The sequence below is a fragment of the Oncorhynchus gorbuscha genome, linkage group LG04 (genome assembly GCF_021184085.1).
Source record: "Oncorhynchus gorbuscha isolate QuinsamMale2020 ecotype Even-year linkage group LG04, OgorEven_v1.0, whole genome shotgun sequence".
In the NCBI taxonomy this organism is placed as follows: Eukaryota; Metazoa; Chordata; class Actinopteri; order Salmoniformes; family Salmonidae; genus Oncorhynchus; species Oncorhynchus gorbuscha.
This window is the reverse complement of record NC_060176.1, coordinates 51,309,384-51,324,579: the sequence shown is the minus strand read 5'-3', so window position 1 is coordinate 51,324,579 and position 15,196 is coordinate 51,309,384. Positions and strand designations below refer to the sequence as shown.

The 15,196-nt window shown below is 44.5% G+C and overlaps 1 protein-coding gene across 1 annotated transcript in view; it reads left to right on the top strand.

Moving 5' to 3' along the window:
• serinc5 (serine incorporator 5) overlaps window positions 1-15,196 on the top strand; it is a 53,574-nt gene that overhangs the window by 25,089 nt on the left and 13,289 nt on the right. The window contains exons 2-5 of the mRNA XM_046345255.1: window positions 5,334-5,501; window positions 12,594-12,772; window positions 13,004-13,086; window positions 13,753-13,846. Of these exons, the coding sequence (XP_046201211.1) occupies window positions 5,334-5,501; window positions 12,594-12,772; window positions 13,004-13,086; window positions 13,753-13,846 (524 nt within the window). The remainder of the gene's footprint in view (window positions 1-5,333; window positions 5,502-12,593; window positions 12,773-13,003; window positions 13,087-13,752; window positions 13,847-15,196) is intronic.

The following is a 15,196-nucleotide window of genomic DNA, read 5'->3' as shown; positions in this document are numbered from 1 at the left end:
CTATTTAATGTTTTTTGCATTGGATATATTTACCATATCATATGGAGACAAATATAAACGTTTTACCTTAACATAAGTAGACATAATTGCAAATTATTAAATTCTTCCAATGGAAATAGAAAAATAACAAATTTAGTTACGAATTGAACTTTAATTAAATGAGTTCACTCTTCACATGGTGTGATTTCACTGAACAACAAAAGAAAGGGAACATTGAATGATCCCCAATGATCCATCGCATCTCCCAAAAATGTTTTCAACATACATCTGTAAAATGATAGTCTAGAAAGTAAATATTTGGTTGTTATCCTCTCAGGCTTCCATGTCTTCTCCCTGGACCTCCTCAATGTCTCAGAGGCCTCATCTTCAATGTCACTTTCCAACCTGGTTGAGGATGGCTCGTTGTCAGGCTCAAAGAGCCTAAACTTTGTCTGGATTTCCACCAATTTTTCAATCCTTGTATTGGTCAACCTGTTGCGTGCTTTGCTGTGTGTTTTCCCAAACAAGGACCAGTTGCGTTCTGAGGCGTCTGATGTTGGTGGGATTTGGATGATGAAAAAGAGAAAGAGCCTTAGATCCACAAAGTCCCTTCCACCAGGTGGCTGATGAGATATGTTGGTACGATAGATGCCATATTGCATCTCCATCCCAAAGCCCTTGCTTGGAAGTGTACTTTGCCAGACTGCCAAGAACCTTGCCGTCATCCAGGCCAAGGTGGCGAGACACGGTAGTGATGACACCATAGGCCTTGTTGATCTCTGCCCAGACAGGATGCTCTTGCCAGCATACTTGGGGTCCAACATGTACGAGGCGGTGTATGGGCTTCAGGCATAAGTCTTAACATTTTTTGATGTATTTCAGAATTGAAGTTTACTCAGCTTGGAGCAACATTGAAGTGGACAGGGCAGTATGGATTTCTTCTTACATCTGCAAGCAGACTCTGAACATCAGACAGGATGGCATTGTCTCCCTCAATCCGTGCAATGGCTACTGCTAGAGGTTTCAGGAGTTTCAGGCTGCTTACCACTCTCTCCCAACATACATCATCCAGGAGGATCGTCTTGATGGGGCTGTCCATATCGGCAGACTGTGATATGGCCATTTCTTGAAGAGACTCCTTCCCCTCCAGGAGACTGTCAAACATGATGACAACACCACCCCAACGGGTGTTGCTGGGCAGTTTCAATGTGATGCTCTTATTCTTCTCACTTTGCTTGGTGAGGTAGATTGCTGCTATAACTTGATGACCCTTCACATACCTAACCATTTCTTTGACTCTCTTGTAGAGTGTATCCATTGTTGTGAACTCTGCATCCAGCAAATGAGTAGATATATCATGTCTGCTTGGAGGGGTGTATGCTGGGCGAAGAACATTAAGAAATCTCTTCCAATACACATTGCCTGTGCGCATCAGAGGTGAACCAGTTGCATACACAGCTCGAGCAAGACATTCATCAGCATTTCTCTTACTACCTTCCTCCATTGAGTCAAAAAAAACTTCTGATTCCAGGAAGAACATGAGCTGTTGCTATCGATAAGGTATCTAATTCATCATTTTCACCTTGAATAGAAGTAGAAGTACTTTTGTCAGAAGTTGCTTGTTGTGAGGGCAGAGGGGACTTTATGCACTTGGCCAGATGATTCTGTAACTTTGTTACATTCTTCACATATGATCTGGCACAGTATTGGCAAATGTACACAGCTTTTCCTTCTACATTAGCTGCAGTTAAATGTCTCCACACATCAGATAGTGCTCGTGGAATTGTCCTGTAAAGATTAGAAAGAAATTAGTAAAACAAATAAAAATACAATTCCATGTACAGATAAATAGTTAAACAGTTAGATTAAACAACTCCTTTGTAAGATACATGTTTTAAAATGAAATGTGTATGGAAACAGGTGAATTAACACTCCTCAGTTAGAATGCTCAAGCAAGCTAAAACCCACGTGGTAGCAAAACCTAACTAGCAGAAGTTGTTAACAAGTTAAAAATTATTTAAACACACTTTACTGTAGGCTACTATTTACTAGTTAACAAACAATCATGTATGTCATATAAAATATATTCACCCCACCCAGTATTGTAATCAAAACTTGCCAGAAAGCATGTAGTCCTTGGCTCAGACAGTGTAGTAGTGTGGGCTCAATAGCATCTCATTAGTGAGCAAGATCTTGAAAATCAGCTGTACATGTGATGGAAGAATGCACTGTGCAGGCAGAGGGTTGCAACTCCATTGAATTGAGGATAGTTTAACAAAATATTCCACAAGATTTGCCTTATGTGTATCCCACAAAAAAGGTTCACTGTTATAAGCTAACGTTTTTTGATGAATTTAGGAAAAATTCCCCTGGTACGGCAATTGCCCGACAGGAAGTTTGTGAGGGTCTTATGGCCCGGGGCCAAGCCAAAATCTTTCAGCCAACTGATGTTGAAGAGGTTCTGTTGCGCCTTCTTCACCACACTTTCTGTTGCGCCTTCTTCACCACACTTTCTGTGTGAAGGAACCATTTCAGGTCGTCGAACTTGACGTTTTTGACCCTTTCCTCTGCTCCACCATTGATGTGGATGTTTAATAATAATAATAATAATATATGCCATTTAGCAGACACTTTTATCCAAAGCGATTTACAGTCATGTGTGCATACATTCTACGTTTGGGTGGTCCCGGGGATTGAACCCACTACCCTGGCGTTACAAGCGCCATGCTCTACCAACTGAGCTACAGAAGGACCACAGTTCCTGTAGTCCACGATCAGCTCGTGTTAAATTTAAGGGAGAGGTTATTTTCCTGGCACCACTCTGTGAGGGCTCTCCTCGTTGTTGGTAATCAGGCGTACATACCACAGTTGTATCGTCGGAAAACTTGAAAATTGAGTTGGAGACGTGTGGCAATGCAGTCATAGGTGAATAGGGTGTACAGGAGGGGGCTGATTCTCCTACCCATCCAACCCGCGCTGTTGAAACTGAAGCCTCTGAAGCTACCAATCACCACACAGAGATGGGCCTGTCCTGTCTAACTGCTCTCATAAGCAGAGGCCTTGTCTTCTTTTCTGAAGGAGGGAGCTGGATAATTATACACCACACTGAGATACTCTCCTTTATTCCTCTAGTTAGAACCACACCCTCTTGCTGTTCCGTTCTCTAGCCTAAAGGTTTCCAATAGATCCTACAGAACACACACAGCTGTGGTGAGGCAGTTAGGGTGGGTTTGCACTGAGCTTCAGTACTGGGAGACAAAAACAGTGTGCACAAGATCCTTTTCTGATCCCATGCCTGTCTTTTCCTCTCATGTCTCTCTTACATGATACATTCTTATAACTAAACAGACGGGATTTAGACCTACAGAGGCCTACAGAGTTTGTGACATAGTCTGTTATATGGGAGTAAACTATCCTACCATCTGAGATGCCTCTGTCTGTTGCATAATCTGTTTGTAATACAAAAGGGACACAAGCCAGTCTATCGAAACCTACGCAGTAAAACGCATGTGTTTGTAACGGTCTGATGTGTTCTGTTCCAGTGCTAATGACCAACTGGTAGATGCTTATTTATAAAATCCCTCTTAGTTCCTCACTCCACCCTATCTGAGATATCTACTGCAGCAATGTCTGATTTTCAAGGTAGGCTATTCCATGAAGACTGAATTGCACATTGCAAATATTCAACCAGGCCTGGGATTATGGGCAGGCCTTAGGGACCTTGGCCCGCCTTGCGGTACCTCGTTGCCTTCCAAATAAAATATTGGTCATTTATTTGACAGAGGCGCGCCCCGACAGAAAAACGCATCAATCTCAGCGCCTGTCTGTCTCAGTATGTGTCAACCATGTATCTGATGCTGTCTGGACCAAAAGAGTATGGCTTGTCATGCTATTCCTGGCCAGACAGCATCAGATACATTGGGCGCTGTTTTCACTCGTTTGGATGCTTTCTCCGGTGATATAGTTTCAGCAGAGAGGAAGAGGCGAAGCGAGAGGGCTCACTTTCCACAAAATCTGTCCAATGTAAGCCCAACTAGTTTCTATGGGAATAATGTGCAGACTTAAGCTTGTCACCTGCCTTCCCGCCTTTAGGACAAAGACTGCCATTGTTAGGGCGGAGACATGATGATCTCATCATTATATATAGATCCAGGGGCGCAACTTTCACTGGGTATGGTGGGGACATGCCCCCCAATTCTGAAATTGCATTTTAGAATTGGAATGTGAATCAAAACGGTGTGTGCTTTAAGACCATGGGGACGTCTCCAAGCGATCGGGTAGGCTGTTTGCAGTGTAAAATAATAATAATAAAATGAAGAAAACAAAGTCCCCCCCACCAAAGTTGTGCCCCTGTACAGCTCTCTGGTTTCAGCCTCTTGCGAATTGGAAAGGAAAGTTGGCAGGTGCACAGTGCACCGTTAGGATGGTGGATTGCCCTAAAGTAAATTGATGTTTCATCAAAATTATCTAAATGATATCATTCAAAATACTTCACCTCTAAAATATGTGTGAAGATAATGTGTCTTGAGTATAATTTAAAACGTTGCATCAAGAAGAAGGGGGGGGGGGTTTGGCGAAGATATGGTGCGTCTCTCTCGTCATAGCAAGCAAACAGCTTCAGGAATCCATCTGTTTTTTAATCTATTATATAGCCTAGATTAAAAATGACATTATTACAGTATATTCTTTCACTGGGCCAAGCTGCACACTGACGGGGGTGATAGACCGGGCCAGAGGGTTTCAAATCCTCCCTATATGTCAAGCCCTTACACACACAGACAGGAGCATCCCTGTGCCTTTGTTGCCTTTTCAGAAAGTTGGTTTAATTTTGGTTAATTGCACATTACCGGTTGAATAAATCAGGAATAAAATAAAAAAAACGGGTATATTTTTTTCACTGGGACCCTCGAACCAATTTAAAATGTGTGTCGCACTGCCAAGCCAAACAGTCACAAATGCGACTGCAGTATCGAACCCTGTCGTGCTCTGTACTCTAGCAGCCAGGGTTCTGCTGAAGCTGCTACTGCTCTAAACCCTGTTGCCAGCCGGGACTCAGGCTCAACCTCTTAGCTGCATCAAGCCCCCCCCCCTCCTCTCTGTGCATTTCCCCTCCTTGAGTTGTAAGCAGAAGTTACTGGGTCTGATTACGTTGTTATAGGGATGGATTCCCCCTTCACAGATGAAGCTTAGTGCTGGACATAACTTTTTTTTTTATCTCAATGGAGAATCTCCTTTGAAAATGCTTTTTAATCCAGGACGAGGTATAATCTGTGTCGGGGATACCACCCCATAATGGTATTGAGCATAATGACATTCTACTGTATCGGTGCCTCTCCTCCTCTCTCCTGGTGTAGCTGGCGTGCTGCTGTGGCTCGGCAGGCTGCTCCTGTTGTTGTGGCTGCTGTCCTAAAATCAAGCAGTCCACATCGACACGCTTCATGTACGCCCTCTACTTCCTCCTCGTCACCATCATCTGTGTCGTCATGATGTCACCCACCGTGGAACAGGAGATGAGGGACCACGTGAGTATGCGGACGATCGCATGTAGACAGTCACACCCCGCACGCACACACACACACACACACACTCTGCTCTACGTGCATGCACACACACACAAAACATGCTCACACCACCTAAATGTCTGGTCCTGTCTCGTATCCGGCCTTGATGTTGTTTTAGACACAGAGACCCAGTAAATCTCTAGAATAGTTTTGGACGCTCTAAACTCCACATAAACCCTGTAATAAAGCCTTCCCTGGAAGAGTGGAGCGGAGCTATGGAAAAGGCTGCTGTGTGTAATTTCCTGTGTGTGTAATTGTACGGTAGTTAGGATGGCCTAGTTTAGTGCAGGCTGCCACGGGGGCTAACACAGAGTTAAGGCCTCCCTCAGTGTGCTCTGTCCTGCTGCCAGTTCACTCCTGACTACAAGAGGAACGTGGCATGTACAGTAAACCCCACAGTTCAGTTACTACACCCTAGCTCAGTTATTCCAAATATATGTCCATGTACTGTAGGCTACATCTATTTATCAAAATACTCTACCAAGTTAATGTTTCATTCTCTGTCGGCCCCAGCTCAGTTAGTACAGAGGGCTCCGGTCTCCACATGGGCAGGTGAAGGACACAGGTGTGAGGCTGCGAGGTGGTTATTATTTACAGAGGGAGGGTAGGGACTAGGGAGCTGAGTGAAAGAGGGAACGCCAGCGTTTTCTGGGTGTGTGCTTCTCTTTCTTCAGTATTATGGTGTTCTGTCTTTGCTGTGAGAAAGCTGCCACTTTCCGAATGGCTTTACTGCCCCAGGCTGATCCACTCTGTGGACTCTTAGCCAGTTGTTATTAGAGAAAAGTCTTAGCAGCTCTCTGTTTGTTTGATCCACCCATTGTGAAAGTATTGTCTCGTGGGTTTGGACCGGTGCTGGAGCTGGGTCAAGAGCTGGAGCTGGGTCAGGAGCTGGGTCGGGAGCTGGAGTTTTGTCGGGAGCTGAAGCTGGGTCAGGAGCTGGGTCGGGAGCTGGAGCTAGGTCAGGAGCTGTAGTAGGGTCGGGAGTTGGAGCTGGGTCAGGAGCTGTAGTAGGGTCGGGAGCTGGAGATGGGTCAGGAGCTGTAGTAGGGTCGGGAGCTGTAGTAGGGTCAGGTGCTGGGTCGGAAGCTGAAGCTGGGTCGGGAGCTGTAGTAGGGTCGGGAGCTGTAGTAGGGTCAGGAGCTGTAGTAGGGTCAGGAGCTGTAGTAGGGTCAGGAGGTGTAGTAGGGTCAGGTGCTGGGTCAGGAGCTGAAGCTGGGTCGGGAGCTGTAGTAGGGTCAGGTGCTGGGTCAGGAGCTGAAGCTGGGTCGGGAGCTGTAGTAGGGTAAGGTGCTGGGTCAGGAGCTGAAGCTGGGTCGGGAGCTGTAGTAGGGTCAGGATCTGTAGTAGGGTCAGGAGGTGGGTCAGGAGCTGGAGCTGGGTCGGGAGCTGTAGTAGGGTCGGGAGCTGTAGTAGGGTCAGGAGCTGTAGTAGGGTCAGGAGGTGGGTCAGGAGCTGGAGCTGGGTCGGGAGCTGTAGTAGGGTCGGGAGCTGTAGTAGGGTCAGGAGCTGTAGTAGGGTCAGGAGGTGGGTCAGGAGCTGGAGCTGGGTCGGGAGCTGTAGTAGGGTCGGGAGCTGTAGTAGGGTCAGGAGCTGTAGTAGGGTCAGGAGGTGGGTCAGGAGCTGGAGCTGGGTCGGGAGCTGTAGTAGGGTCGGGAGCTGTAGTAGGGTCAGGAGCTGTAGTAGGGTCAGGAGGTGGGTCAGGAGCTGGAGCTGGGTCGGGAGCTGTAGTAGGGTCGGGAGCTGGGTCAGGAGCTGGTCGGGAGCTGGAGATGGGCCAGGAGCTGGGTCAGGAGCTGGAGATGGGTCAGGAGCTGGGTCAGGAGCTGAGTCAGGAGCTGGGTCGGGAGCTGGAGCTGGGTCGGGAGCTGGGTCAGGAGCTGGGTCTGGAGATGGTTCAGGAGCTGGGTCAGGAGCTGGAGATGGGTCAGGAACTGGGTCAGGAGCTGGGTTGGGAGCTGGAGATGGGTCAGGAGCTGCAGTAGGGGGTTTCCCTTCTGGATGAGATTCCCTCTAAAAATGAACCTAGCCCTTCATGAGCTAATGAAGTTATTTATCTTTCTCTGTCTCTCCGATGGTGATGTTATTATGCCTCATTGTAACAAAATACTATTACAACACTTTTCTACGTGTCATCTGGCTTGGTCACTTGGTCTGAGTAAATAGGAGAGCGTGTCACTCTGTATCCTACTACTCTGTATCCTACTCTGTATCCTACTACTCTGTATCCTCCTACTCTGTGTCCTACTACTCTCTATCCTACTCTGTATCCTACTACTCTGTATCCTACTACTCTGTTTCCTACTGCTCCTGTATCCTACTACACTTTGTCTGCAGTGGCTGTGGTGCTGAACTTTAATTTTTTAAGGTATAGGGGGCAGCATTTTCACTTTTGGATAAATAGCGTGCCCAAATTCAACTTCCTGCTACTCATGCCAAGAATATAAGATATGCATATTATTAGTATATTTGGATAGAAAACACTCTGAAGTTTCTAAAACTGTTTGAATCATGTCTGTGAGTATAACATAACTTTTTTATGTGACTAGGGGGCAGTATTTTCATTTTTGGAAAAATAACGTTCTCGTAGTTAACGGGATATTTTGTCAGGACAAGATGCTAGAATATGCATATAATTGACAGCTTAGGATAGAAAACACTCTAAAGTTTCCAAAACTGTAAAAATATTGTCTGTGAGTATAACAGAACTGATATTGCAGGCGAAAGCCTGAGAAAAATCCAATCTGGAAGTGACTCATCTTTTGAAAGCTCTTCATTCCAATGCGTCCCTATTGAGCAGTGAATGGGCTATCAACCAGATTACCTTTTCTCCATATTCCCCAAGGTGTCTACAGTATTGTGACGGAGTTTTACGCATTTATGTTGAAGAATACCCGTAAGCGGCTACATTGTGTAAGTGGTCACCTGATGGCTCCCAGAGTGATTCTCGCGTAAAATACAGAGGTAGCCATTATTCCAATCGGTCCTATTGAAAAACCAATTGTCCCGGTGGATATATTATCGAATAAATATTTGAAAAATGCCTTGAGGATTGATTGTAAACAACGTTTGCCATGTTTCTGTCGATATTATGGAGCTAATTTGGAATATTTTTCGGCTTTTTCGTGAATGCAATTTCCGGGCGATTTCTCAGCCAAACGTAAAGAACAAACGGAGCTATTTCACCTACAAAAATACGATTTTTGGAAAAAAGGAACATTGGCTATCTAACTGGGAGTCTCGTGAGTGAAAACATCCAAAGCTCATCAAAGGTAAACGATTTCATTTGATTGCTTTTCTGATTTCCGTGACCAAGTTACCTGCTGCTAGCTGGACAAAATGCTATGCTAGGCTATCGATACACTTACACAAATGCTTGTCTAGCTTTGGCTGTAAAGCATATTTTGAAAATCTGAGATGACAGGGTGATTAACAAAAGGCTAAGCTGTGTCTCAATATATTTCACTTGTGATTTTCATGAATAGGAATATTTTCTAGGAATATTTATGTCCGTTGCGTTATGCTAATTAGTGTCAGTCGATGATTACACTCCCGCTTGAGGGATGGGGAGTCATTAGAGGTTATGTAGCAGGCAAAACCCAGAGGACTAACCGTTCAGATTCTTTTTTTTTTAGGTCTCTGTCTGTTCAGTGAGTTCTCATTGGGAAACAATATTTCTTAGGAACTTGTTTTCAGTTCCTACCGCGATGTCACCAGTCTTTGGAATTTGGTTGAGGTTATTCCTATGTGCAATGAAGAAGTACGGCCATCTATGAACTGCATAACACTGTTGAGAGTTGCGCAAGACTTGAAAAATAGCTTGGTTTGTTGTCTTCCTGTAGTGAACACATATAGACCCGCCTTCAATTTGATCGATTATTAACGTTTAAGAATACCTAAAATTGTATTACAAAAGTAGTTTGAAATGTTTTGGCAAAGTTTACAGGCAACTTTTGAGATATTTTGTAGTGACGTTGCGCAATTTGGAAGCAGTTCTTTTCTGGATCAAATGCGCCAAATAAATGGACATTTTGGATATATATGGATGGAATGAATTGAACAAAGGGACCAATTGTGATGTTTATGGGACATATTGGAGTGCCAACAAAAGAACCACGTCAAAGGTAAGGCATGTTTTATATTTTACTTCTGCGTTTTGTGTAGCGCCTGCAGGGTTGAAATATGCTACCCTCTTTGTTTACTGTTGTGCTATCATCAGATAATAGCTTCCTATGCTTTCGCCGAAAAGCCTTTTTAAAATCTGACATGTTGGCTGGATTCACAACGAGTGTAGCTTTAATTGAGTATCTTACATGTGTGATTTAATGAAAGTTAGATTTTTATATCATTTTATTTGAATTTGCCGCGCTGCATTTTCCCTGGATTTTGTCCAAGTGGGACGCAAGCGTCCCCTATACCATCAGCAGTTAACAGCTCTATCCAGACTCAACCAATTATCTGCCAAGATGAACAGTTAGGTGCCCTGATTGACGTAGACTGAAGGACGTTTTAAGGTTTTTTTGTTAGTTTGTTTTTGTTAGTTTGTTTTGATAGAGCAGTAGTACGTAGTACTTGTGTACCAGTACGCTGCTACAGAGGTTTAACCACGCTGGTTTAAAATATTGTCTGGAGTCTCCCTCCTCCCAGCGTTGAAGCAGATCTTTTGGTTTCCCGTAGACATTACTCAAGTGACTCTTGTTCTGGCTTTCTAACTCTCATTCACTTTCTATAGGCATACTCCTTCTCTCTCGCTCTCTCTCTTTCTCGCTATCGCTCTCTCTAGCTCTCGCTCTCTCTCTAGATCTCACTCTCTCTCTCTCTAGCTCTCGCTCTCTCTCTTTCTCGCTATCTCTCTCTCTAGCTCTCTTGTTAGCTCTCTCTCTCACTCTCTCAATATCTCTCGCTTTCTCTCGCTCTCTCTCCCTAGCTCTTGCTCTCTCTCTCTAGCTCTCACTCTCTCTCGCTCTCTCTCTCGCTCTCACTCTCGCTCTCTCTCTAGCTCTCACTCTCTCTCTCTCTAGCTCTCGCTCTCTCTCTCTCTAGCTCTCACTCTCTCTAGTTCTCGCTCTCTCTCTAGCTCTCGCTTTCTCTCTCTCTCTCTCTCTCTCTCTCTCTCTCTCTCTCTCTCTCTCTCTCTCTCTCTCTCTCTCTCTCTCTCTCTCTCTCTCTCTCTCCTGCTCTTTCTGTTTAATTTGTTGTCTCTGCTGAGAGCAGGCTGGTAATTTATTCCTCTTATGTCTTTGTTTGTTGTGGCTGACAGCCTCAGTAACAGGTCGGAGAGAAAGAGGGAAGAAAGAGGGGTTGGTGTCGCTGCATGTTCCATTAGAAGTGTGACACTCAGAATGTAACCTATTAGGTCGACACTGTCTGAAGCCTATTCGCTGAGGGCGTACTGCTTCCTCTAGAGCAGGGGAGTCAAAACATCTCAGTCAACATTAAAATGACTAATACCAAACTGAAACAGTGTAGAAATGATAATGGACCTACATCTATAGTCTCTTTACTCTGTCCAGCTTGATAACAGTCATTATAGTATCTTTACTCTGTCCAGCTTGATAACAGTCATTATAGTATCTTTACTCTGTCCAGCTTGATAACAGTCATTATAGTATCTTTACTCTGTCCAGCTTGATAACAGTCATTATAGTATCTTTACTCTGTCCAGCTTGATAACAGTCATTATAGTCTCTTTACTCTGTCCAGCTTGATAACAGTTATTATAGTATCTTTACTCTGTCCAGCTTGATAACAGTTATTATAGTATCTTTACTCTGTCCAGCTTGATAACAGTCATTATAGTCTCTTTACTCTGTCCAGCTTGATAACAGTTATTATAGTATCTTTACTCTGTCCAGCTTGATAACAGTCATTATAGTCTCTTTACTCTGTCCAGCTTGATAGCAGTCATTATAGTCTCTTTACTCTGTCCAGCTTGATAACAGTTATTATAGTATCTTTACGCTGTCCAGCTTGATAACAGTCATTATAGTATCTTTACTCTGTCCAGCTTGATAACAGTCATTATAGTCTCTTTACTCTGTCCAGCTTGATAGCAGTCATTATAGTCTCTTTACTCTGTCCAGCTTGATAACAGTTATTATAGTATCTTTACTCTGTCCAGCTTGATAACAGTCATTATAGTATCTTTACTCTGTCCAGCTTGATAACAGTCATTATAGTCTCTTTACTCTGTCCAGCTTGATAACAGTCATCAAAACATTAGCTAGTGTTACGTCCGTTGTTAGAAGGAGACCAAGTTGCAGCGTGGTAGGCGTACATTATACTTTTATTGTAAATGACACCAGAAAACAACACGAACGTAAAGCTATGTGCAGAGCAGAATGCAACGACACACACAAACAAGATCCTACAACTGAAGGTGGGAAAATATGTATGATCCCCAATTAGAGACAACGATAGACAGCCGCCTCTGATTGGGAACCATACCGGCCAACAAAGAAATAGACAAACTAGAATGCCCACCCAAATCACACCCTGAACCAAATAGAGAAATAAAAAGGCTCTCTACGGTCAGGGCATGACAGCTAGACAGCCAGGGAAAATATAACACATGTTAAATGCAGCCCTCCGGACCTCGGTGGAGACCGAATGCCTTCCATGAGGCAACATTAGTTTGACACCACTGGTCTAGAAGCATACAGGAGCACATTTCACATTGGGGACTCACCACTAAACCCAGAAGATAAAACACTTAATTCACAATGCAGCTAAACTGGAATTAAACACAGATACTTAACTAACTAAACACACACACACACACACGTGCTGTAATTTGTACGGATTTATTCTGCCATATAAGTGATATTACAGTATCTAGTGGTTAACATTGCTCCTTCTTCTCTCTCTCTCTCTCTCTCTCTCTCTCTCTCTCTCTCTCTCTCTCTCTCTCTCTCTCTCTCTCTCTCTCTCTCTCTCTCTCTCTCTCTCTCTCTCTCTCTCTCTCTCTCTCTCTCTCTCTCTCTCTCTCTCTCTCTCTCTCTCTCTCTCTCTCTCTCTCTCTCTCTCTCTCTCTCTCTCTCTCTCTCTCTGTTGTAGATCCCATTCTACAGTGACCTGTGTGAGAAGCTGAATGCTGGTGAGAACTGCTCTACCTTGGTGGGTTACTCTGCTGTGTACAAGGTCTGCTTCGGGATGGCCTGCTTCTTCTTCTTCTTCTGTATCTTCACCCTACGAGTCAACTCTGCTACGGGCTGCCGCGCCGCCATACACAATGGGTAAGTGTGTGTGTGTGTGTGTGTGTGTGTGTGTGTGTGTGTGTGTGTGTGTGTGTGTGTGTGTGTGTGTGTGTGTGTGTGTGTGTGTGTGTGTGTGTGTGTGTGTGTGTGTGTGTGTGTGTGTGTGTGTGTGTGTGTGTGTGTGTGTGTGTGTGTGTGTGTGTGTGTGTGCAGTGACGTTTATGTATCTCTCTCTCCCTCTCTCTCTTTCTCTCTCTCTCTCTCTGACAGGTTTTGGTTCCCGAAGTTCATAGTGTTGTTGGCCTGCTGTGTTGGAGGATTCTTCCTGCCAGAGCAGGACACCTTTCTGGAAGGTATGGACCCTTATGTCCCTGTCTATAGTCTTTGTTCTCTCAGAACGGACAGAGACCGGAGCCCTGCTCTGCTCTATCACACTGTGGAGTCTCAAATGTCTGTCACCTATACTTACCTGTAGAGGTCAGCGTGACTGTCCTTGACTTGTAATGCCTTTCCTTAACCAGCTTTGAGAGAAGAGAGAAGGGAAATAAAGAGAGAGAAAGAGAGGAGAGGGAGTCTGTTATCTGCTCCCTTCAGAGGAGAGGACCGGTGCAGCTGCAGGCTTTAGTTACCGTGTGCATGTGGCCTGAGCATCTAGTCCCTGTGGTTGTCTATGCGATGACAACACACGAGGAGTTATGCAGCAACTAAGTTTGCACATCCTGCAGAACATATGGAACAAGAGATTAGATATTTGATGGTTAGCTTTGCAATACTTTAAATGTGCAATCACCCTCCCTCCCTCTGTCTCTCTCCCCCCGCCTCTCTCTCTACTCCTCTTTCTCTCCCCTGCCTCTTTCTCTCTACTCCTCTGTCTCCCTCTCCCCTCTTTACCCCTGACTGTCTCTCTTCCCTCCTCTCTCTCATTCTCTATCGACCTCTCTCCCCCTCCTCTCTCCCTCTGTCTCCCTTCCCTCCTCTCTATCTCTCTCCCTGGCCCCTCCTCTCTCTCCTCCCCTCAGTGTGGAGGTATGTGGGAGCTGTAGGTGGGTTTTTCTTCCTGCTGATCCAGCTCATGCTGCTGGTGGACTTTGCTCACAGATGGAACACTAACTGGTGAGAACAGCAACACTTCTAATAAAGCTCTCTTTCTCATACAGCCTTTCTTTCTGTCCTCAGTCAAAACAGTCACACGTGAATGCATGAAGACAGAGAGATAGCGGGATAGAGAGAGAGACACAGGGAGAGAGAGAGAGAGAAAGAGAGTGAGAGAGAGAAAGAGAGTGAGAGAGCGACACAGAGGGAGAGAGAGCGACACAGAGGGAGAGAGAGACACAGAGGGAGAGAGAGAAACAGAGGGAGGGAGAGATAGAAACACCCGTCCAAACGCCATCCTGCGACCTAAGAGGTATGTATCAGATGCTCAACATGCTCTGCTCACACCTACTGTGACAATATGGAACACAGTGCTTTTACTATCTCATCCTGGAATATACAAGGTCTGAGGTCATCTGCCTTTGGCGTAAAGACCCGGAACCCAGACTTCATTAAAGAAATTTGAAATATAGACATTGTCATCTTACAAGAAACATGGTATAAAGGAGATGGACCCACTAGTTGCCCTCTTGGTTGCAGAGAGCTGGTAGTCCCACCCACCAAACTACCAGGTGTGAAACAGGGAACAGACTCAGGGGGTATGCTAATTTGGGGGGTATGCTAATACTAGTCTGTGGCGACCTAAACGCCAGAACTGGACAAGAACCCTAAGCACACAGGGGGACAAACACCTACCAGGAGGTTACAGCATTCCCTCCCCCATATAGCCCACCTAAACACAACTATGACAACAAAACAGAGCAAAATCACACTCTACTTGAGCTATGCTCAAACATGAGGCATCAAAGCCAAAGGAACTGAATAAAATGAAGAAATGTTATAGATGTGAGGATAATAGTGTGGAAATCTAGCAAAAAACAATTAGGCAACAACAAATTAAATTCTTTCTAGACAATTTCACTGTAATAGTGAAGTTGTGAACTTGGCAGTAGAAAACATAAACACTATATTTGACCTTTCAGCTTCCCTAACAAATCTAAAAATGTCAAGCAGACAACCTAAGAAAATTAACAATGACAAATGGTTTGATGAAGAATGCAAAAACCTAAGAAAGAAATTGAGAAACCTGTCCAACCTAAAACATAGAGACCCAGAAAACCTGAGCCTACACCTTCACTATGGTGAATAACTAAAACAATACAGAAATACACTATGGAAAAAGAAGAAACAGCATCTCAGAAATCAGCTCAATATATTTGAAGAATCCATAGAATCTAACCACTTCTGGGAAAATTGTAAAACTAAACAAACAACACGCAGAGTCCAAAACAGAGATGTGGAAAAACCACTTCTACAATCTTTTTGGCTTTATAACAAAGAACAGAAAAAACCTATACAGTTGAAGTCAGA